The 19253-nt window shown below is 39.6% G+C and overlaps 1 protein-coding gene across 1 annotated transcript; it reads left to right on the plus strand.

The window, feature by feature from the left end:
• Positions 1–477: 477 nt before the first annotated feature.
• Positions 478–19253, plus strand: LAPTM4A (lysosomal protein transmembrane 4 alpha). The gene is made up of 7 exons (XM_027113765.1): positions 478–753; positions 9616–9736; positions 12749–12825; positions 13578–13700; positions 16630–16725; positions 17243–17341; positions 18642–19253. Exons 1-7 carry the CDS (start codon positions 643–645, stop codon positions 18714–18716), a joined length of 702 nt encoding a protein of 233 aa, XP_026969566.1. The 5' UTR covers positions 478–642; the 3' UTR covers positions 18717–19253.

The following is a 19253-nucleotide window of genomic DNA, read 5'->3' on the forward strand; positions in this document are numbered from 1 at the left end:
GATTAGCCCCTCCCCCTTTCCCTCGGGCACCGCCCCTGGCCAGCCCCATAATTGAGCTACGCGCAAAACTCACGTGAGCAGTCGTGGTCCCGTGTCGCCTCCGAAGCAGTACGTGGCAGACGTCACTCAGGAAGGTCCTTCGTTCCCGGTTTCTGCCACCTACTCCATCTCGACCCTCTTTTTTTTCCCATTAAATGCCTCTCTTCTTGCCGCTCTCATCTCGGGGATGCTGAACCACCCGCCTCCCCTCAACCCGAACTACCCTAGGCCTATAAGCCCCCCATCTCCCTCAAGTAAGAGGCAGGGATCCATGAGCGCTAAGGCGAGTTGCGGTTCTGATTGGGCGTGAGATCTTGTCAATCTCCAAGTTTTTCCAATCAAGGGCCGGGTCCACCTAGCTTTCCGCTCTTCCATTGGCCTGTGTGCGGGGAAGGTGGAGGAAAAGGGTAAACCGAGCTCGCGCGAGAGCAGCGCTGGGTCTTCAGTGCGCAGGTGCGAAGAGTCTGGCTGGGGCCCGGGCCGGGGGCGGGCTAGAAAACGCGTCGTTTGATTTTGGACAGTGACGGAGTTATCTGGGTTCAACCGCTGGGCAGAAGGCGTTTGTCAGGGCCCCGGCCAAGAACGAGGCCCGCCAGATTCCCAATGGTGTCCATGACTTTCAAGCGGAGCCGCAGCGACCGGTTCTACAGCACCCGGTGCTGCGGCTGTTGCCATGTCCGCACCGGGACGATCATCCTGGGGACCTGGTACATGGTAAGGGCTGGCGAGGCGGGAGGGTACGGCGCTGGGGGGAATGCGCCAGGAGCGGGAAGTGGGGGGTGGTCCGAAAGGGAGGATCCACTGGGAGGGGGTGGGGCGGGAAGGCGTGGGGGACCTTTTTAGGGGCCTCTAACTTTGAGGGGGCAGACTTGTGTCCCGGAATCGGAGTGGTGGTAGGTGGGAATAGGGAGATGGTTTTTGGGCGAGAGTAAGAGGAGGAAAGCGGGACTGGGAAAAGCAGGGGGGCTTGGGGGGCGGGATGAGGGTGCTAGGTTTTGGTTTGGGGAGTTCTGGAAATGACCAGGTTTCGGGATCTTTTTGTGTGCTTCCGTGACCTGAAAGAACGCTCCCTTCCCCCAGTGCTTCCTGGAATTTTTTTTTTTTTTCCCAGCGAAACAATTAGGAATGCACCTTGATAGATGCAGCCTAGTTTTAACATTACTTCTTGCTTGAAGGGAAGGCGACATATCCATTTTTAACGCAGTTGTCTGTGGTTCCTGGACCTTATTTGTTACAGTGTGTTTGTGATGTTACAGTGTGTTTGTGATGTAGGCAGAAAGGCCTCTGTTGTGAGTGTGGAAGTACGCTTGGAGGTAATACCATTTGCCAGGATTTACATACACTCGATTTGCCTTTTCCTAATGCAGTAGATCCCCTCACTCCCCCATCCCGTGCTCATGAGACGCTTTTCATAAAAGACCTATTCCGGTTTTGAGACCTTTGTTGAGGGCTTACTCCGTTTTGGTCACATATGCTGGCATTCCCTGGGGGCCAAGATCTATGTAATTCTATGTCAGAACCAAGTTGGCAGTGTTATTGATTGGTGGTTCACTAGTAATACCTTTGTGATTTCTTACCACCATCTCCAGTATCCATATACATTGAATCTAATTTGTGACTTGTAAATATGTGCTTCTGTTTAGGTAGTTTTAGGTTATGATGACTTTACAGAAGATTTGACAAAGTTCTCATATTGCCGACTCGGTCATGTTCGCTAATGACTTTGTGATTTTTTTAGTTTTTGGTTTGGGAGGTTGTGGCATTAGTGATACTGCAGTTTCTGATAACATCTGTGAACTGCGAAAAAGGAAAAGCTTTATCACAGGCATATCTTTTTGCCTTTCTCTGTTCTCATTTCTTCCCAACCCAGAGGTTTGATCGAAATCATCACCATTTGGCAAACACCAGATGAGAATCATCTTCAGTTAGGCAGATACAGTTTCATGCCCCACCCGCAGAGGACTATTGGAACTCTACTTTATTTCTAATTGCCATGTTGTTATTTACAGTCTTACTTCATGAATGCACATTAAAAACAACAAAACTTGAATGTGTAGGCTTATTGGGTTGTTTCTAAGCTTATTTTAATATTTCCATTATTTTTATACTCAGAAACATCATTGCTATAATTATATCACATTTCCCCACGAAGACCGCCCCCCCTTTGTATTTTAACTGATTTGTAAAACTGGACATTGATCAGATCAGGGCAACAGCAGCATTGTATTTCTAACTTTTTATTTCTTCATCTTGCTAAGGGTCTGGGTCTTCAGTTTCTTTTGTTTGTCCTTAGCTCTGCCTTCCCTAAATGAATAATTCAAATCTTTAGGGTCCTCAGGCCTCTTAGTCAACCCTGCTTCCCTCATCCCTAGAAGATGACCTTCCCTCCTACTTAATTGAGAAAGAGCTCAGCAGCCTGGAACTCAACCTGCAAACTTACTCTTCCTGTTTCTTCTCATATCCTTCCCTCCATTCAAAGAACAAAGGATTTCTAACTCCTCAAGAAGAAAATAAGCACCATCTCAGTTTCAACCATCCAAATGTAATTGGCTGTATTTCTTTCCAAGGCAGATGTTTTTTTGATGCTATGGGCTCAGCTCATAAAAATTAAGGGAATAGCAAGGAAAATTAGGAGTTATAAACCATGAAACTCAAAATGCAGAGAGAAGAACTTTAGTAAAGGCATTTATTCTCCCAAAATAGGGAATAGGGAGTTGTAAATCTGTTTCCCACTGGAAGGACTTGATGTGAAAACATTTTGCATAGCATCCTTTTTGCGTGCTTTAGTTTTATAAAAAGATGCCGTAGCTGTTCTTTCTTTGCATGGATTTCTCTGGTTAGTAGAATATTATAAGCTGCTTACATCAGTTAATCTGTTTTAAGACATATATTGATTATCTGCAGTGTAAATGGCTGTGGTGCACATACAAAAAGAGTAAATCACAGAGACGTGTTATTTGTCTTTTGTGTTCCTATTAGCTGCCACACAGAGGCTCTGAAGTGTTTCTTGTCTTGGCCATGGCATTTGCCATTAAGATACTGATGGTATTGCAAAGAACTTTGGAGCAAAGATACAAAAGTGAAACTTAACGGTACAGTGTCAAGGGAGAAGGAGAAGGTGATCAGTAATATCAGATTCAAATTACGTTAAGAACTGGAAAAGGCCATGGGTTTTGTGGATTACAATATTGTAATTGTATTGGTGACTTTAAAAAGTGTGGCTTCAGGATCCTGGCAATACAAAGACACAATATCTGTCTAGTTGGGGAGACATGTAACATTCAGAAAACAAGATCACCAAGACACAAAACGAAGAGGAGTTGTCTGAACAGTGCATTTTTTTTGCCAGAAGCTTCTTTACTAAGAGAAATAATATGGGAGTGGGTGGGTGAACTGGAATGTCACTTCCCTCTCCAAGTACCTTGTTGGGATACTCTTCCTCTTCTGTTCCAGGTGGGAGAATATGATTCTCTTTAGGTTGCCCTGTGCTGTTTGGAACCTAGGGGTTCAGTCCTCCCTCCTGCCGGGTGCAGACACTGTAGCAACGACTTTGTATCTGATATAGTGTCATTGCCTTCTAGAACTGCCTCTACTGGTCGCATGTTAGGCGATTGCACACTGTATAGTAAAGGATTAATTGTATGGTATTAAGTAGTGCAGTAGGACACAGAGACGCCAGAGCCAGTTGAAAGAAGCATGCCTGGCTTAATACCTGGTTTAAGTCATATGAAATTTCAGAATGAGCTCCAGTTTAAACTCTGACGTTCATAAATTGTTTTTTCTATCATTTATTGAAAAATTTGAAGCCATGTGATTTTAAACAACAGTTTCTTATGTGGTATAAGTTCAGATGCTTATTGAACGATTGAAAATGAGCTTAAAAGTCTGCTGCAGGGGTGTCCTCTTTCATGGTTAATGGTGTACTACAAGAAGACATTTTGAGCATTTGTTATAATTTTAGGTCTTGGAAAGATTTAATATATGGCTAATTTTTCATGAGTGTCTTCACCAGAAGCAGTCTAAAAGGTAGGTAGCTGAGGTAGAAGTGAAGACAGGCTCCCTCAAGCTGTGTTCCTTTCCAATCCTCACCCCCGACTCCTTTAAATAAGGATAGCTTGTGTATATTTCAAAGTTAGTATCTTTCCTCAAATACCTTTTTTTTTTTTTGCCTCAGTGCCTTTGAATATGCTCTCCAAAATGCTCTCCCCTAAGTCACTTTTTAAAAACTTTATTGAGAAAAATCTCAAATTCACAAAAATAATGAAATAGTATAAAAACCTTTCATTTACTTATACAGCTTCAACCATTAACAACCATTTTGCCAATTCCAGTTAGTTATTTATTATTTTTTTAATTGGGGTATAGTTGTTTTACAATGTTGTGTTAGTTTCTACTGTACAGTGAAGTGGAGTTCCCTGTGCTATACAGCATGTTCTTATTAGTTATCTATTTTATACACATTAGTGTATATATGTCAATCCCAATCTCCTGATTCATCCCACCCCCAACCCCCCACTTTCCCCCCTTGGTGTCCATATATTTGTTTTCTACACCTGTGTCTCCATTTCTGCCTTGTAGACTGCTTCATCTGTGCCATTTTTCTAGATTCCACATATATGCGTCAATGTATAATATTTGTTTTTCTCTTTCTGACTTACTTCACTCTGTATGACAGTCTCTAGGTCCATCCCTGTCTCCACAAATGACCCAATTTCAGTCCTTTTTATGGCTGAGTAATACTCCATTGTATATATGTACCACATCTTCTTTATCCATTTGTCTGTCAGTGGGCGTTTAGGTTGCTTCCATGACCTGGCTATTGTAAATAGTGCTGCAATGAACATTGGGGTGCATGTGTCGTTTTGAATTATAGTTTTCTCAGGGTATATGCCTAGTAGTGGGATTGCTGGGTCATATGGTAATTCTATTTTTAGTTTTTTGAGGAACCTCCATACTCTTCTCCATAGTGGCTGTACCAATTTACATTCCCACCAACAGTGCAAGAGGGTTCCCTTTTCTCCACACCCTCTCCAGCATTTATTGTTTGTAGATTTTCTGATGATGCCCATTCTAACCAATGTGAGGTGATACCTCATTGTAGTTTTGATTGCATTTCTCTCATAATTAGTGATGTTGAGCATCTTTTCATGTGTCTCTTGGCCGTCTGTATGTTTTCTTTGGAGAAATGTCTATTTAGGTCTTCTGCTCATTTTTGGATTGGGTTTTTTTTTTTAATATTGAGCTGCATGAGCTGTTTATATATTTTGGAGATTAATCCTTTGTCTGTTGATTCGTTTGCAAATATTTTCTCCTATTCTGAGGGTTGTCTTTTCATCTTGTTTTTAGTTTCTTTTGCTCTGCAAAACCTTCTAAGTTTCATTAGGTCCCATTTGTTTGTTTTTATTTCCGTTATTCTGAGGCGGGTCAGAAAAGATCTTGCTGTGATTTATGTCAAAGAGTGTTCTTCCTATGTTTTCCTGTACAGTTAGTTTTTTAATAGTTCAGTTGTTTTCTTGATGAAGCTTCCTTGACTCCCAGCCAGAGGGATCTGGTTTCCTCACTGTGTACCTGGAAAAGTTACTGCATACCTCTTGTATGTATTTACTAAATAGTACTAATTACACATTAGTATGATTATCTTTTTAAAAATTTTTACCCCCTACAGCAAGATGTCCTCCTTGAGGGAGGAAGATGGTATGCCTTTCTCTATAAACTGTGTGTTTAATAGTAACTTATTAGAGCATTTGAAGTACTTATTAGACATTTATTAAATGCATTATCTCCTCCAAAAATAGTAGGAATAACTCATTTGTAACTGCACGTAATGGTAAACAACAACTGTATACATACATTTAACTATATATACATTTAACAGCATTTTTAAAGATAGTCCATTTGGTCTCTCTCTGATGACGGCTCTCTGACTTGCTTGAGACCCCATCAGGTTGCCCTAAAACACTGTTCTAATTATAGTCTTCGCAGATACTAGGTTGTGGCAAAATACGCTGTGGGAAAACTAAAGAATAATGATTAAAAAATAAAACAGAAACAAAACCGGTCCTCAAGGGTCTTCTGGGATGGGTGAGGCGATGAAATGAGAAGCAAAGAGGAATTACTCTCCCCAGGCTGAGTGCTTCCAAGGATCTGATACTATTCCTTTGAAACAAGTGAAATCTAACACATCTGGTCTTCAGTTGCTGTATGTTTACTTATATAAAGTGTGCACTAGGCTTATAACCCAAACCACATTGTTTATCTCACTAAATACAGTACTGCTCCTACATTGGTGTGTCCATTGCCCATGCTGTTGACATATTTGCTGCATTCTATACCTCTCCATATTACTAGGTTTAGAAGTTGACCATTATTTTAATGACATTTTTACTAATTTTCTTTCATGAATGCAGTAAAAGGGAAAAATGAATCAGGAATAAATATTCTGGAATTGTTTGTATATAGTTGCTCTCTTCATAGAAATTTTATATTACAAAACTATAAAGTTTTATGTGTGTTTTGAAAAACGCTACATGGAACTTAGTAGAAATATCAACTGTAATCAAAAGTAAATAGGATAGGGCCTGCATATGAGCACAGGATAGGTGCTCAGTGATGTATCTTTTAAGATCACAAGGATGGGTTTTCCAGATTAGTACTTTAAAATGTTAAGTTGGGGTGCTAATGAAATATAGTTAATTCAATGAAGATTTGAAAAATTGAGCATTTAATGAAATAGTGCTGAATTTATTTTACCATTTCTTGGTCCTTTTGATTAGACCTATATTTATTTTGTTTAATATTCGGGGGTATGACTCACAGTGAAAAGAAATTTGAAGTGTCACTAATACTAGAAGATAATAATGGGTGAGTTTGTGACTTACCCATGGAAGAGAAGAAAAGAGATTTTTATAAATCCTACATGTGATACAAATATTTAAGAAGGGAAAATTAAACTCCTGAATATTTTTGTTGTGTCATTTCCTTCACTTAGTAATTGAGTTTGCATGTTTTTCTTGACATGAAAGTGTTTTTCTGTGCAGTGCAGAGCTTTTAAACTATGACTGTATTGTGCTTAGCAAAGAAGAGTTTGGTGAATTGATTTCTAACTCATTTCCATACACAGAATATACAGTGTTTTAGTAGATATATCTGATTGTTCAGTAATTAATTCACGTGATTGTATTAACTCATACTCATACACCACATATACTGTCCAAAACCCATTGCAATAAAAATGGGCAAAAAAAAAAAAAAAGTCAGCCTTCAACTGGAGAGTCACCTTGCAAATATGATTGTCCCTTGTAGAACCTTTCAAGCATTGAAGGATAAAATACCTTGCTTTAGAGCAGTGCAAGAAAAAAGGCACGTTACTGAACATATTTATTTAGAGGGTAAAGTATAAACATTTTATAGCCTTAAATAATGGTTTATTTTGGAAAGATCTCAAAACAAGGGTTGCTTAGGAATGGTTATAAGTAATCCTATAGTGGTAAGAAGGATGCCTAAAAAAGAACCAGATTTGTATCCTAGCTCTTCAGCTCAGTGAACTTAACACAAGTTATTTCACTTTGCTGAACCTTAGTTTACCCATCTGCAAATGGGCGTAAGTAATATTTACTTCACAAGATTGTTGTGAGGAATAAGTGAAGTAATATAGATGAATTTACTTATTTATAGTGTATAGTCAGAAATATCAATTGATTCTGAATTAGGTATTGTGACATTGTTTATCTTATTTAAAGATAAAACTTGGGCTGCATGTCTTATAGAATGTGAAATGCCTTCAGCTGATAAGCTGTGTTATTCAGGGTGGACAGGAGAGAGCTACATAATAGAGATTGTTTAAAACACTGTTGGTAAAGCTCCCATATCCCTTGAAAGTATCAAATGTTCACAAAGGGAAGGAAGACAGGTTCTGTGAACTCTAGATAGGGAAGCCTACTCCAATCCTCAAATCATTAGTGTTGTTTTGATCACTTAAAGGAAGTGGTGCCTCCTGGGATAACTGTACAATTCACTAACAACTAGAGGCCTAGAGAATTTCCTTTTTGAATTGGAGTTACACCCTGGTAGACTAAGAAAATTCACCAGATACCAGTGATGGGATTTCAGCAAGATGTTTGACAAAGTCTCAAGATGTTTCTCTGGACTAGATAAAGACTTTTATTTAGAGGTTGCTGGCTGATGGGAAGAGAACAGCCTCTGTCTGGCGGCTTTGTCATCAGCCCTGTTCTTTTGCTTATGACTTAGTTGGAGATTCTCATTATATGATGATCATATTTTCAAATGCAGGCAGCTGAGAGTAAGTCTATCCGCAGGGTGTCAGAATCTAGATGGAGAAAATCTTGATAGGCAAGAATGTTAATGACATTTGATTGCAAATATATATAAGCGCTTATGCTTGGGCCTCTGAATCCAACTCTACATGTAGATATAGGTGATAGCTTAGCAGGATCAAATGTGAAAAAGAACTGGGAGTTTTAGGGAGTCACTCATGTGACATTTAAAAGATTTATGCAGCCAGTGCCGTTTCAGGCTGCGTTAATTGAAATTTGTTAGCCCAGGATATGGGAACTGAGATCCAGATGTGTTGTGATCAGGCTGATCTTCTCTCATTTTAATAGTATGTTGAACAAACTGGAATGTGTGTATGGAGGGGAGCAAAGAGGAACTAGTGAGCCAGCTGGAAAATATGCTGGTTAGAAAACTGGTTTAAGTACCTGAGCGTTTATTCTAGAAAAGACAATATTTGGAGGCATATGTTGGCTGCCCTTACGTGTCAGAGGAGCACTTATTCAGAAGGGGTAGCACATTATCTCAAACTGTAGAATTAAGACCAATAGGTGAAAGTTACATGGCACAGTCAGAATCTTTTTAAGCATTTGAGTGTAGCTCAAGAGTTTATAGTTACCTATCGCTGGACAGGAGATAACTGTGGAGGGGCTTTAGGCTTATCTGATGCATCATTACATACTTAGCCCCTTGAAATTATATTTATCTGATAGATTAGCTTCTTCAAATCTGGAAATTCTGAGACTGGGATATGAATAAATATGTGATTCAAATGAACAATTTGTGATGATCTCTCATTTTTCATTGTTGTGCCTTCTTATTCTGTTATATTGACACAGGATCAGTCAAACATCTTTTCTCTGAAATGATTAAGTTTGTCCTTTCACTTTATGAAATATTTAAAGTATTCTTTTTTTGCGTACACGGGCCTCTCACTGTTGTGGCCTCTCCTGTTGCGGAGCACAGGCTCCAGATGCGCAGGCTCAGCGGCCGTGGCTCATGGGCCCAGCCGCTCCGCGGCATGTGGGATCCTCCCGGACCGGGGCACGAACCCGTGTCCCCTGCATCGGCAGGCGGACTCTCAACCACTGCGCCACCAGGGGAGCCCCCAACTTTAAAGTATTCTTAAAATGGTATTGTGTATTTTGTTTCACAGGTAGTCCCCTTTTCGTGTCTCTGTTACTTCAGGGAAAACAGTGTTAAATAGGGGAAGACATCTAAAGATTGTGCTGAGGACTGCTCACTCCCTGGCTAGTAGTATAATTGGTAAAATGTTATCTTTCACAGGTGGTCAACCTGTTGATGGCAATTTTGCTGACTGTGGAAGTAACACATCCAAACTCAATGCCCGCTGTCAACATTCAGTATGAAGTCATTGGCAATTACTATTCGTCCGAGAGAATGGCTGGTATGTTTTTAGTTGAAAATATCTCCTGCTGATTACGCACATACAGTTAACTTGGAGGAGGATTGATTAAATTATGTTTGTTATTATATTTGCCGAGGCACAAAATGTTTTTGTAGGTTTTTTAAAAATTATAATTGAGCATTATAATTGAGCATTTGTAGCCAGAAAATGTAATAGACTGCTAGAAGATTTTTGAGAAATGTGTATTGTATACATTTGGGTACTGTGGAGAGAGGAGGAGAGAAGGAATTACAAAAAAGACTGAGCCTTTGAGGGTTAGCTGACAAGTTGTAGTAGAGGATGGATTTGCTCATGGAGCAAAAATCTTACAGTAAAGTATAAAATGTGAATTATTTGAATATTTGGTGGTATCTTTTGCCCAGGGCCTCAATTCTTAATATATTTTTATTGTTTAGATGAAGATTTGACATTGGCGTTGAAAATAGAGTACTCCTAGAACATTCATGGAATGAATGTTCATGGAAATTACCTTTTTAAACCTATTTATTCCCTGATAGCAGTATTTTTCATTATTTATCTTTCTCTAACATACAGGTTTAATTTTATATTAAAATTATGTTAAACATTTAATATTTGAACAGAAAATTATGCTTCAGACTTTTTAGTGTGAACAATTTCTTCTTCAGAAAAATTTCATTTCAGAAAAATGTTCCCAGTTCACATGTGTGTTGTATTTATATTGTAGGCTCTTTTTAGATTAGCTTTTATCATAAAGTTCTGTACTTCTGTACATTATGATCTTCTCTGATCCATTAATGAAGTTTTAAAAAAAAATTTGGTTATTAATTCAAATGATTCATTGTCCTCAGGGCTAACCTATTTTAGGAGCCAAGTAGAGTTTTCTGGCCATCTGTTATACATTGTAGTATGATAACACTAACAGTTGTTCATACTGTGTTTTTAAAGTGTTTTTTTTTTTTTAAATGAGTTTCCTGATTGTATTTCCAAATACAGTATATATAATCCTTTAATTTTGTTGTCAAATTGATAGCAGAAATACCAAGAACATATAGAAACATACTTTCTGGCATTTGATTTTTTTTCTTCTGAGTAATCTGTTTTTATTTAAAAGCCAGAATAGAACAATAAATAAAACTTTAGCTTCCAGTGACGGTTTTTTGGCATTTATACAATTTTACTTTAGGCTGTAAAATTTTACTGAACCTGCTAATGTCAGCATTTTCCCTTGTCATGTGTGTTTCTCTTAAGATTGAGATGTAGAAAAAGATTTATGGTTATTGAGATTCTCGTAGGTCTGTACAACTGACTCTTGTTAGAGCTGCGGGAAGAAGTCACAGATTCATTGCATGTTGTGTGAGTGTTGTCGCTGCTATAGAGAAAATCAGATCTATTCATTATCATATGTTTGTTGATTATATTCTACCGAAGCCCTGTTATTGAGCAAATATAAAAAAAAAATACATAGTTCTTGGTCATATGGTAGTTGGTGTTTCTTTGGAAGGTAAGATTTTACTTTCCTACAGACCCAGTATTGCAAAGGTAAGTTAATTTCTAATCATTGGCCTGATAACTGATTTTTTAAAATGAGGTTTGTGATTAGTTATTTTTAATCAGCCAAATAGGATGTGACACTCAGTTTATAGGAAATACTTCTGCAGCATATGCAGGCTGTTTTTCAAATATGAATTTATCCTTATTTATACTCACTTTGGAGATGGGTGGACACTTGGGGCCTCCAAAGGAGGTGCTGAATGTAGTGGTGGCTGGGAACCTGAGGTTCTTCTCTGGCATCTAGCCTCTCATATTTTGTTTGCCTTATTGATTCACACATACTGGAGTGTCCCTTGTTCCAGGCATGAAATGTGTTTCCCACCCACCACCCCATCTCTCCTGTTTTGCTTTTTGTTGCTCCAGCGAAAGACCTTGAACTTCACTTTAATTATTCCGATACTTTAAGAAGTCAAAATCCACTCCTAGTCTTCCAGTAACAGATTTTTGAAAGCTGATTGTTTGAATGATAAATTTTGCTTTCAAGTTTGTTTATATTTGAATTCTTCCCTTTGAGTGCCATTTTGCGTGCTGCAGCAGGGAGGTTCTTTAAGTCCTTAATGTTTAGCTATCCTGTGTCCTCTAGGAAAATTTAAAGAGGGCTGTTCTTACTTAGTTTAGTGCCAGATATTGATGCTGTGTGCATTGCCAAGTGACAAGATGATACATAACGTTTATCCAGTAGTGTGAACATTCAGCAGTTAGTCTAATCGTTCATCATTATTAGTGCCTTTCAGGTTCTTAACTAGCCAGAGTCAGAGAATCAGCTTTAGATTTGTGCTGAGAAGCTCATCAAGTCAAGTGTGGGGGCTCTTTTGGTTTGTTTTTCTTTTGTTTGAGATTACATGAGTGCTTTGTGAGAAAATTTAGTGAACATGGATTAATGTAGAGAAAGGCAGCAATCTGAGGAAGGGTTGAGGAACAAAGAAGAAAATAGACCAGGATGTAGCAGAGAAGCCATGGTTGAAGGGATGCGGAGCAGGGATTTTGGGTGTTGAAATGGGGGTGGGGGATTAAGGGAGAACCTTGAATTTCAGGCTATTTTATCTAAGGCAGTTGGGGGCATCTGTATAACTCTGTGTTTAATACATCTGTCTCTTAAGCAAATACCAGCCTTTTGCTCCAGTCAAACCCTGCTTATCTCACAAGACCCAACTTGTACCATTTCTTTCATATTTTTTCCCTGATTCTACAGGCAAAACTAATCGTTTCTGCTTCTGTTGTAGCACTTGCCACACTGAATTATAATTATCTATTTCACATCTTCAGAAGTTAGACTCTGAGCAGAGATCTGTCGCTGGCAGAGTACCTGCTTCATGTGCCATCCTAAATAAGTGGCAGTGAGTTGTGGCCGTTTAACAAACAAGAAAAAGGCACGGATTTCTCAAACTTCATTACTTAATAACATTATTTTGTCATAAAGAGTTTTATTCTTTTTGTTACATAAGTAGCTTAATTAGATTCTTCTTTTTGTTTTCTTAGATAATGCCTGTGTTCTTTTTGCCGTCTCTGTTCTTATGTTTATCATCAGTTCAATGCTGGTATACGGAGCAATTTCTGTAAGTATTCTATGATTTTAACTTTTTTTTTGCTGTTTATTTATTTTTTTTATTTTCTTTAATTTTTTAAAAAAATTTATTTTGTATTGTTTTTTACATCTTTATTGGAGTATAATTGCTTTACAATGGTGTGTTAGTTTCTGCTTTATAACAAAGTGAATCAGTTATACATATACATATGTTCCCATATCTCTTCCCTCTTGCGTCTCCCTCCCTCCCACCCTCCCTAACCCACCCCTCTAGGTAGTCACAAAGCACCGAGTTGATCTCCCTGTGCTATGCGGCTTCTTCCCACTAGCTATCTATTTTACATTTGGTAGTGTATATATGTCCATGCCACTCTCTTGCTTTGTCACAGCTCACCCTTCCCCCTCCCCATAACCTCAAGTCCATTCTTTAGTAGGTCTGTCTTTATTCCTGTCTTACCCCTAGGTTCTTCATGACATTTTTTTTCTTAAATTCCATATATATATTTTAGCATACGGTACTAGACTTTCTCTTTCTGACTTATTTCACTCTGTATGACAGACTCTAGGTCTATCCACCTCATTACAAATAGCTCAATTTCGTTTCTTTTTATGGCTGAGTAATATTCCATTGTATATATGTGCCACATCTTCTTTTTTTTTTTAAACATCTTTATTGGAGTATAGTTGCTTTACAATGGTGTGTTAGTTCTGGGTTTTACTGAATGGTACCCAGTCATTGCATATACGTGATGTGATGTTGTGGTTGCTGTTTCTTTCCTTCAGTATCAAGTGGGTTGGCTGATTCCGTTCTTCTGTTACCGGCTTTTTGACTTCGTTCTCAGCTGCCTGGTTGCTATCAGTTCTCTCACTTACTTGCCAAGAATCAAAGAATATCTGGATCAGTTAGTAAGTGTGTATGCTAATTAAACTTTTTTTTTCATTCATTGAAATTCAGAGTCAGCTTTTGGGCACTATTTTTATTTTAACCTCCCCTGTTTCTTTTTTAAAATGTTTTAAAGCAATTATCATTACTACTCTTAGTGACCATGTTGAAACCAAAAAGATGAAAATAGAATATCTTCTTGCCATACCACGTGGACAATCCAATATTAAAAGTCCCTAAAGATGGATATCATAGAACTTCAGGAGTAGTTCATCTTTTGTTTTGGGTATATGAAAAATATAATAATTTGACTGTATTTGGCACTTATTGGAGTTGTAGCTTTCTGTCTTTGCAAGCATCTGTAGCAAATATTTGATGCCTTCTATAGCCTTCACTCTATTCTAGGCAAACTGTTAGTGAATGGTATAAATAGAAACATAACTTCCTTCTCTTCGAGGAGCAAAGCATGTGTTTGGGGAGTCAAGACATGAAGATCTCATTTGTGATAATAAGCTAGGGCTGTCCCATGACAGCAGTAAATGAGCATAAGTTAATGACATGGGATGGAGAGGCAGGGAACACTGTGGGCTGAAGTAAGGTCTGGATGGAGGTGTAGGATCCAGATGAATGGAAGTTTATTTCACAAATGCTGTCTTTTGAGGAATTTTCTTGAAACCCACTTCAGATAGTCCATTTTGCATACCACAAATTTATTATTCATTCATTCAAAAAACATTTGTTGATGGCTTCCTGTGTGCAAGGCACTCTGCTCAGTCCTAGGGCTACATCAGTTAAAACTTACTTTCTAGTGAAAGAATTGGGAAGTTGATGGTTATTGAATTAACATTGTGATAAAAACGGTGAAGTAAAAGTGTTGGTTGCTTTGTGAGTGGGTATCACACAGATACCACACCTGGGGTGGGAAGTGAACTTTGAATTGCACTCAAGAGTCTGAGTAGGACTTGAGATAGGAAAAGTGCAGAAGAAAGTTCCAGGTAAAAGAGATTCAGGAAGGAACGTGGCATAGTCAGGGAACTCAGAGGTGACCGCGGTGGCCTGGCAGACGTGGTGGGAGCAGCCTGTGATGGGGCTGGAGAGAGGTGGCCCGGGGCAGGGCCTGCTGGCCTGGTCAGCAGCTTCCTGAGCATTGTTCTCCCTGATCACGTAGTCCTTGGCTGAAAATTTGCAAGGCTTCTGAATAAAATTTATAGCGTCCCCCCTGGAGCCGGTCCCCTTGAGTTTTTGTCCTTTTCTTATTTATAGATGAAGGCTTAAAGAAGACTTTTGTTCCAAGGAGACACTTCGTAGCTAGGGTTTGGGGTTGGTGTGTGGATACGATTTTCTTCTGGTCCTTGGGATTTCTGTGTGCTTTTTTTATGAAAATGTAAAATTATTTGGGCCTTTGTGTTGATATTTCCATTAAAAACAGTTAGAAGTTTTAAAAGATTAAATGAACTTTATAGAAGAACATCAAAAGGAATTTACTATTCCTTTGGCAGAACCCCAGTGGTTTCTCTGTTCTGTTATTCACTTGGTGTCCCAGACTGGAAGATGCTTTCTCTGTTGGCCAGCTTGTAAATCCTAAATTAGTTTGTAATGCCTTTCTCCCTGAACCTAGCTCATTGCCTTGCACACAGTAAATGCTAAAGAAATATTTGAGTGAATACAGCTGATCTGGGCTTCCCTGGTGGCACAGTGGTTGAGAATCTGCCTGCCAATGCAGGGGACATGGGTTCGAGCCCTGGTCTGGGAAGATCCCACATGCCGCGGAGCAATTAGGCCCGTGAGCCACAACTACTGAGCCTGCGCGTCTGGAGCCTGGGCTCTGCAACAAGAGAGGCCGCGACAGTGAGAGGCCCGCGCACTGCGGTGAAGAGTGGCCCCTACTCGCCACAACTAGAGAAAGCCCTCGCACAGAAACGAAGACCCAACACAGCCAAAAATAAATAAATTAATTAAAAAAAAAATACAGCTGATCTTTCTCAGAACATTTTATGTGTCCAGTAAATAGTATAAGCTTGCCTGGCTTCATAACCAGGGACGTGCCTTCTTTTGGCCCCTTTCTGATGAGCATTGAGACTGACAATTGGCTTTTTTTTTTTTTTTTTTTTTTTTGGGGCCATGCCGTGAGGCTTGTGGGATCTTAGTTCTCCGACCAGGAATGGAACCCCGGCTACCGCAGTGGAAGCACGGAGTTCTAACCAGTGGACCACCAGGGAATTGCTGACACTTGGCTTTTAAAAAATCATTTTCCCCATGTAGGACTGAATGGCCCATGAAACTTAGGTAAATCTCAGCACCTCCTGACTTAGTGACCCAGGGACAAATCTGGGGTCATGTACAGGAGACAGTGTGTTCCCAAAGGCCAGGAAGATGTAAAATGAGCTCAGTGTAGACTCTTAGGAGTATAATTTATATATTTTAAGTGATCAGTAGCATGCATTAGTGATGCTGAGGCTTAAAAAGCACTTTGAGTTAAATTCTGTTTGTAAATTTTTATTAGAATATCAGTTCTGATTTGGGTGCCTTTTGTATTCTTAAGATGCTTTCTAGGTTATCACAAAATACAGGTGCCATGGCTGAATTATAAGTGTGTGTGTATATGTTTAATTAATAAACTTTAGTTTTAGAGCAGTTTTAGGTTCATAGAAAAATTGAACAGAAAGTACAGAGTTCCCATATACCCACTCCTGCCCACCCAGCCTCCCTCACAGTCCATATTCTGAGCCACAGTGGATATTTGTTCCAGTTGATGCACCTGCACTGATACATCATCACTCAAAGTCCGTGGTTTACATTAGAGGTCACTTTTGGTGTTGTGCATTCTGGGGATTTGGACAAGTGTGTAATGACATGTACTCACCATTGTGATATCATAACAGAATAGTTTCCCTGCTCTAAAAATCGTTTCTGCTCTGCCTATTCATCCCCCACCCCCCCTTTTTTTTACAGCCTGATTTTCCCTATAAAGATGACCTCCTGGCTTTGGACTCCAGCTGCCTCCTGTTCATTGTTCTTGTATTCTTTGCCTTGTTCATCATTTTTAAGGTGAGTTGCTCACTAAATATTTGGGGGGCCATTTGGACTGTGACACTGTCCATCTAAACCTTCTTGTTGCTGTGTCTCCTTACAGTTCTCCTATTCTGATGTAGTGGTAGAGACAGCTTCCAGGGAACGTCCTCCCTCTTGTTTCCAGGCAGTGGTTGGAAGCGCCAGGATTCTTCCTAAGGAACATCATTGTGTTTTTGGATGTGGTTCATGATTTGGATTGAAAATCTGTTAAAATTCCAAAGGTTCAGAAATAGAATTTCTTCTGCAGCACAATGGTTGTCACACTTGAATTGGAATCCCAAACTCTGGTTTCTCTGTAAAACAGTGGTAATAAAACCTGTGACATTTAAGTGAGGGCAGGTAGGGAAAGCACCTGGCCTGTGCTAGGTCCAAGTGGATGCCAGTTTCCTTCTCCGTGGAGAAAAGTGGGGAGAGCATTATAAGTCACCTTCATTTTAGAGCAGGTGGTCTATTGAGTTTCGAGCATATGTAAATTTTGTTTGTATTCTTTTAGGCTTATCTAATCAACTGTGTTTGGAACTGTTATAAATATATCAACAACAGAAACATGCCAGAGATTGCTGTGTACCCTGCCTTTGAAGCACCTCCACAGGTGAATGATCCTTTACAGTATTAAATCTTCACTAGCCTTTATCAGTTATTCCAAAGAGAAGACCCTGGATCTTGACTTTCTCTTCAATGCCATAACTGTGGTTTAGGGATAATCCTAAACTTGTGGATAGCTTGTATCTACAAGTTTCAGCCTGTCCCACTTGGAATCCTGGGTACATGGGCTAGAGGCACCCTGCACTGCTCATCTCATTCTGTTTGGCCAATAGGTTTGATTTGTAATCGGTCTCCAAGTGTTACATTTTGAGGGGGAGATCAGACAGGGAACTGCAGTGTGGGCGAGCCAGGCTCTTGGCTTCTGGAACTTCTAAGGATAGGGTACCATCAACTGAAGCTTGTGTTGCTTTCCGAAAATATGATCCAGAGGGGAAGCTGATTTTCCTGTGGGGAGATGAATGCAGTGGATTCCATGAGTCTGTTGGGAGGCCTACCTCTCAGACCCTCTAGTTGCTGCTGTACTGTTTTCCCAGGTTTCCAGCATGTAGAGTATATGTGACCCATGTAGGGCCAGCCTGTCACATTGGAGTCACTTAGATTAAAAATGCCACTCTTCTACACAGATGTGCCCTTTACCTTAGAGCAGAAGACACAAGTACTTGATCCTTTGCCTACAGATTCTGATGAAATACAGCCTCATAATGGAGCGTTCCTTTAGCGTGGTTCAGCGAGACCCTTCACCGAGATCCTAAGTTCCTGAGGTGTACTTGGCACTGCTGCTTTATCAGTCACAGTGGAGCGAGGGGAGGGTGGCGGCACATACCGCCTGTCAAGGCGTCCTGGTGGCCTCAGGGTCAGTTCAGAAGCAAAATTTTGTCTGCCCTCCCTCCTTCCATCATCCATCTCTAGTGATCTTGGATCAGACATCTCACCTGCGTGTAAAAGCTCCAGGTTATTAGTCATCTCTACTCTCAGGAGCTATAATTGACCCTCAGACAACATGGGTTTGAACTGCGAGGGTCCACTAATATGTAGATGTTTTTCAGTAGTAAATACTACAGTACTATACAGTCTGCGTTGAATCTGCAGATGTGGCACTGCAGATACGGAGGGCCATCTATAAGTTATATGTGGATTTTCAACTGTGCAGAGTGTCGGCGCCCCTAATGCCCACATTGCTTAAGGGTCAAGTGTACTCAAGGGTGAAGTGTACTTAGCTAATGGTTTCTTCAGCTCTTCCGTAGGTTTATATACCCCTGTTAAAGGTATTAATTCTGAAAGCTGAATTATTCAGATAGAATTTTAAAGGAGAATTAAGTCTAATATAATTTTTTGTCTCTCTTCAGTATGTTTTGCCAACCTATGAAATGGCAGTGAAGATGCCTGAGAAGGAACCACCACCTCCTTACATACCTGCCTGAAGAAATTCTGCCTTTGTCAATAAACCCTATACCAGCTTTTTGTCTTGTTTATTTTACAAAATGCTGCAACACAGGGCTCTTCAAACTTGTTGGATATAAAGTACATTTTCCTTTGTTTAAACACTAACAAGCTTTTTGGATAGCTATTAAAAGTCAGATTTTGTTGTTGTTAAGTGTATTACATTTTAATAGTTTTTGAAGACAATCTAGGTTAAGCAAGAGCAAAGTGCCATTGTTTGCCTTTGATTGGGGGGTGGGTGGGAAGCGGGCATTCTCTACACATATTCTTTTTTAACTGCACTTTCTTTATATAATAGTTTGCATTTTGGTTATTTGCTGCCCTGGATACTTCCAGGAAGAATGAATGAAATATTCAGGGTGAGCGAGTTCGGTTTAAGATCTGAGATTTTCAGCTCTGAAAACAGGAAAAATATATAACATTTTAACTTGACTGTGGAAGATGATGGTTGCATGTTTCTAATTTTGTATGTGTTTCTATCTTTGTGATAAGATGCTTTAATAAATCTCTGAAATATT

The sequence above is a fragment of the Aethalodelphis obliquidens genome, unplaced genomic scaffold, assembly GCF_003676395.1.
Source record: "Aethalodelphis obliquidens isolate GAN/ISIS:26980383/991018 unplaced genomic scaffold, ASM367639v1 scaffold12, whole genome shotgun sequence".
In the NCBI taxonomy this organism is placed as follows: Eukaryota; Metazoa; Chordata; class Mammalia; order Artiodactyla; family Delphinidae; genus Aethalodelphis; species Aethalodelphis obliquidens.

Coding starts and splice junctions, on each gene's coding strand:
- LAPTM4A (XM_027113765.1), top strand. CDS start 643: ATGGTGTCCATGACTTTCAAGCGGAGCCGCAGCGACCGGTTCTACAGC. Junction 9,737..12,748: donor TTCGTCCGAGAGAATGGCTG/GTATGTTTTTAG, acceptor TTGTTTTCTTAG/ATAATGCCTGTGTTCTTTTT. Junction 12,826..13,577: donor TGGTATACGGAGCAATTTCT/GTAAGTATTCTA, acceptor TCTTTCCTTCAG/TATCAAGTGGGTTGGCTGAT.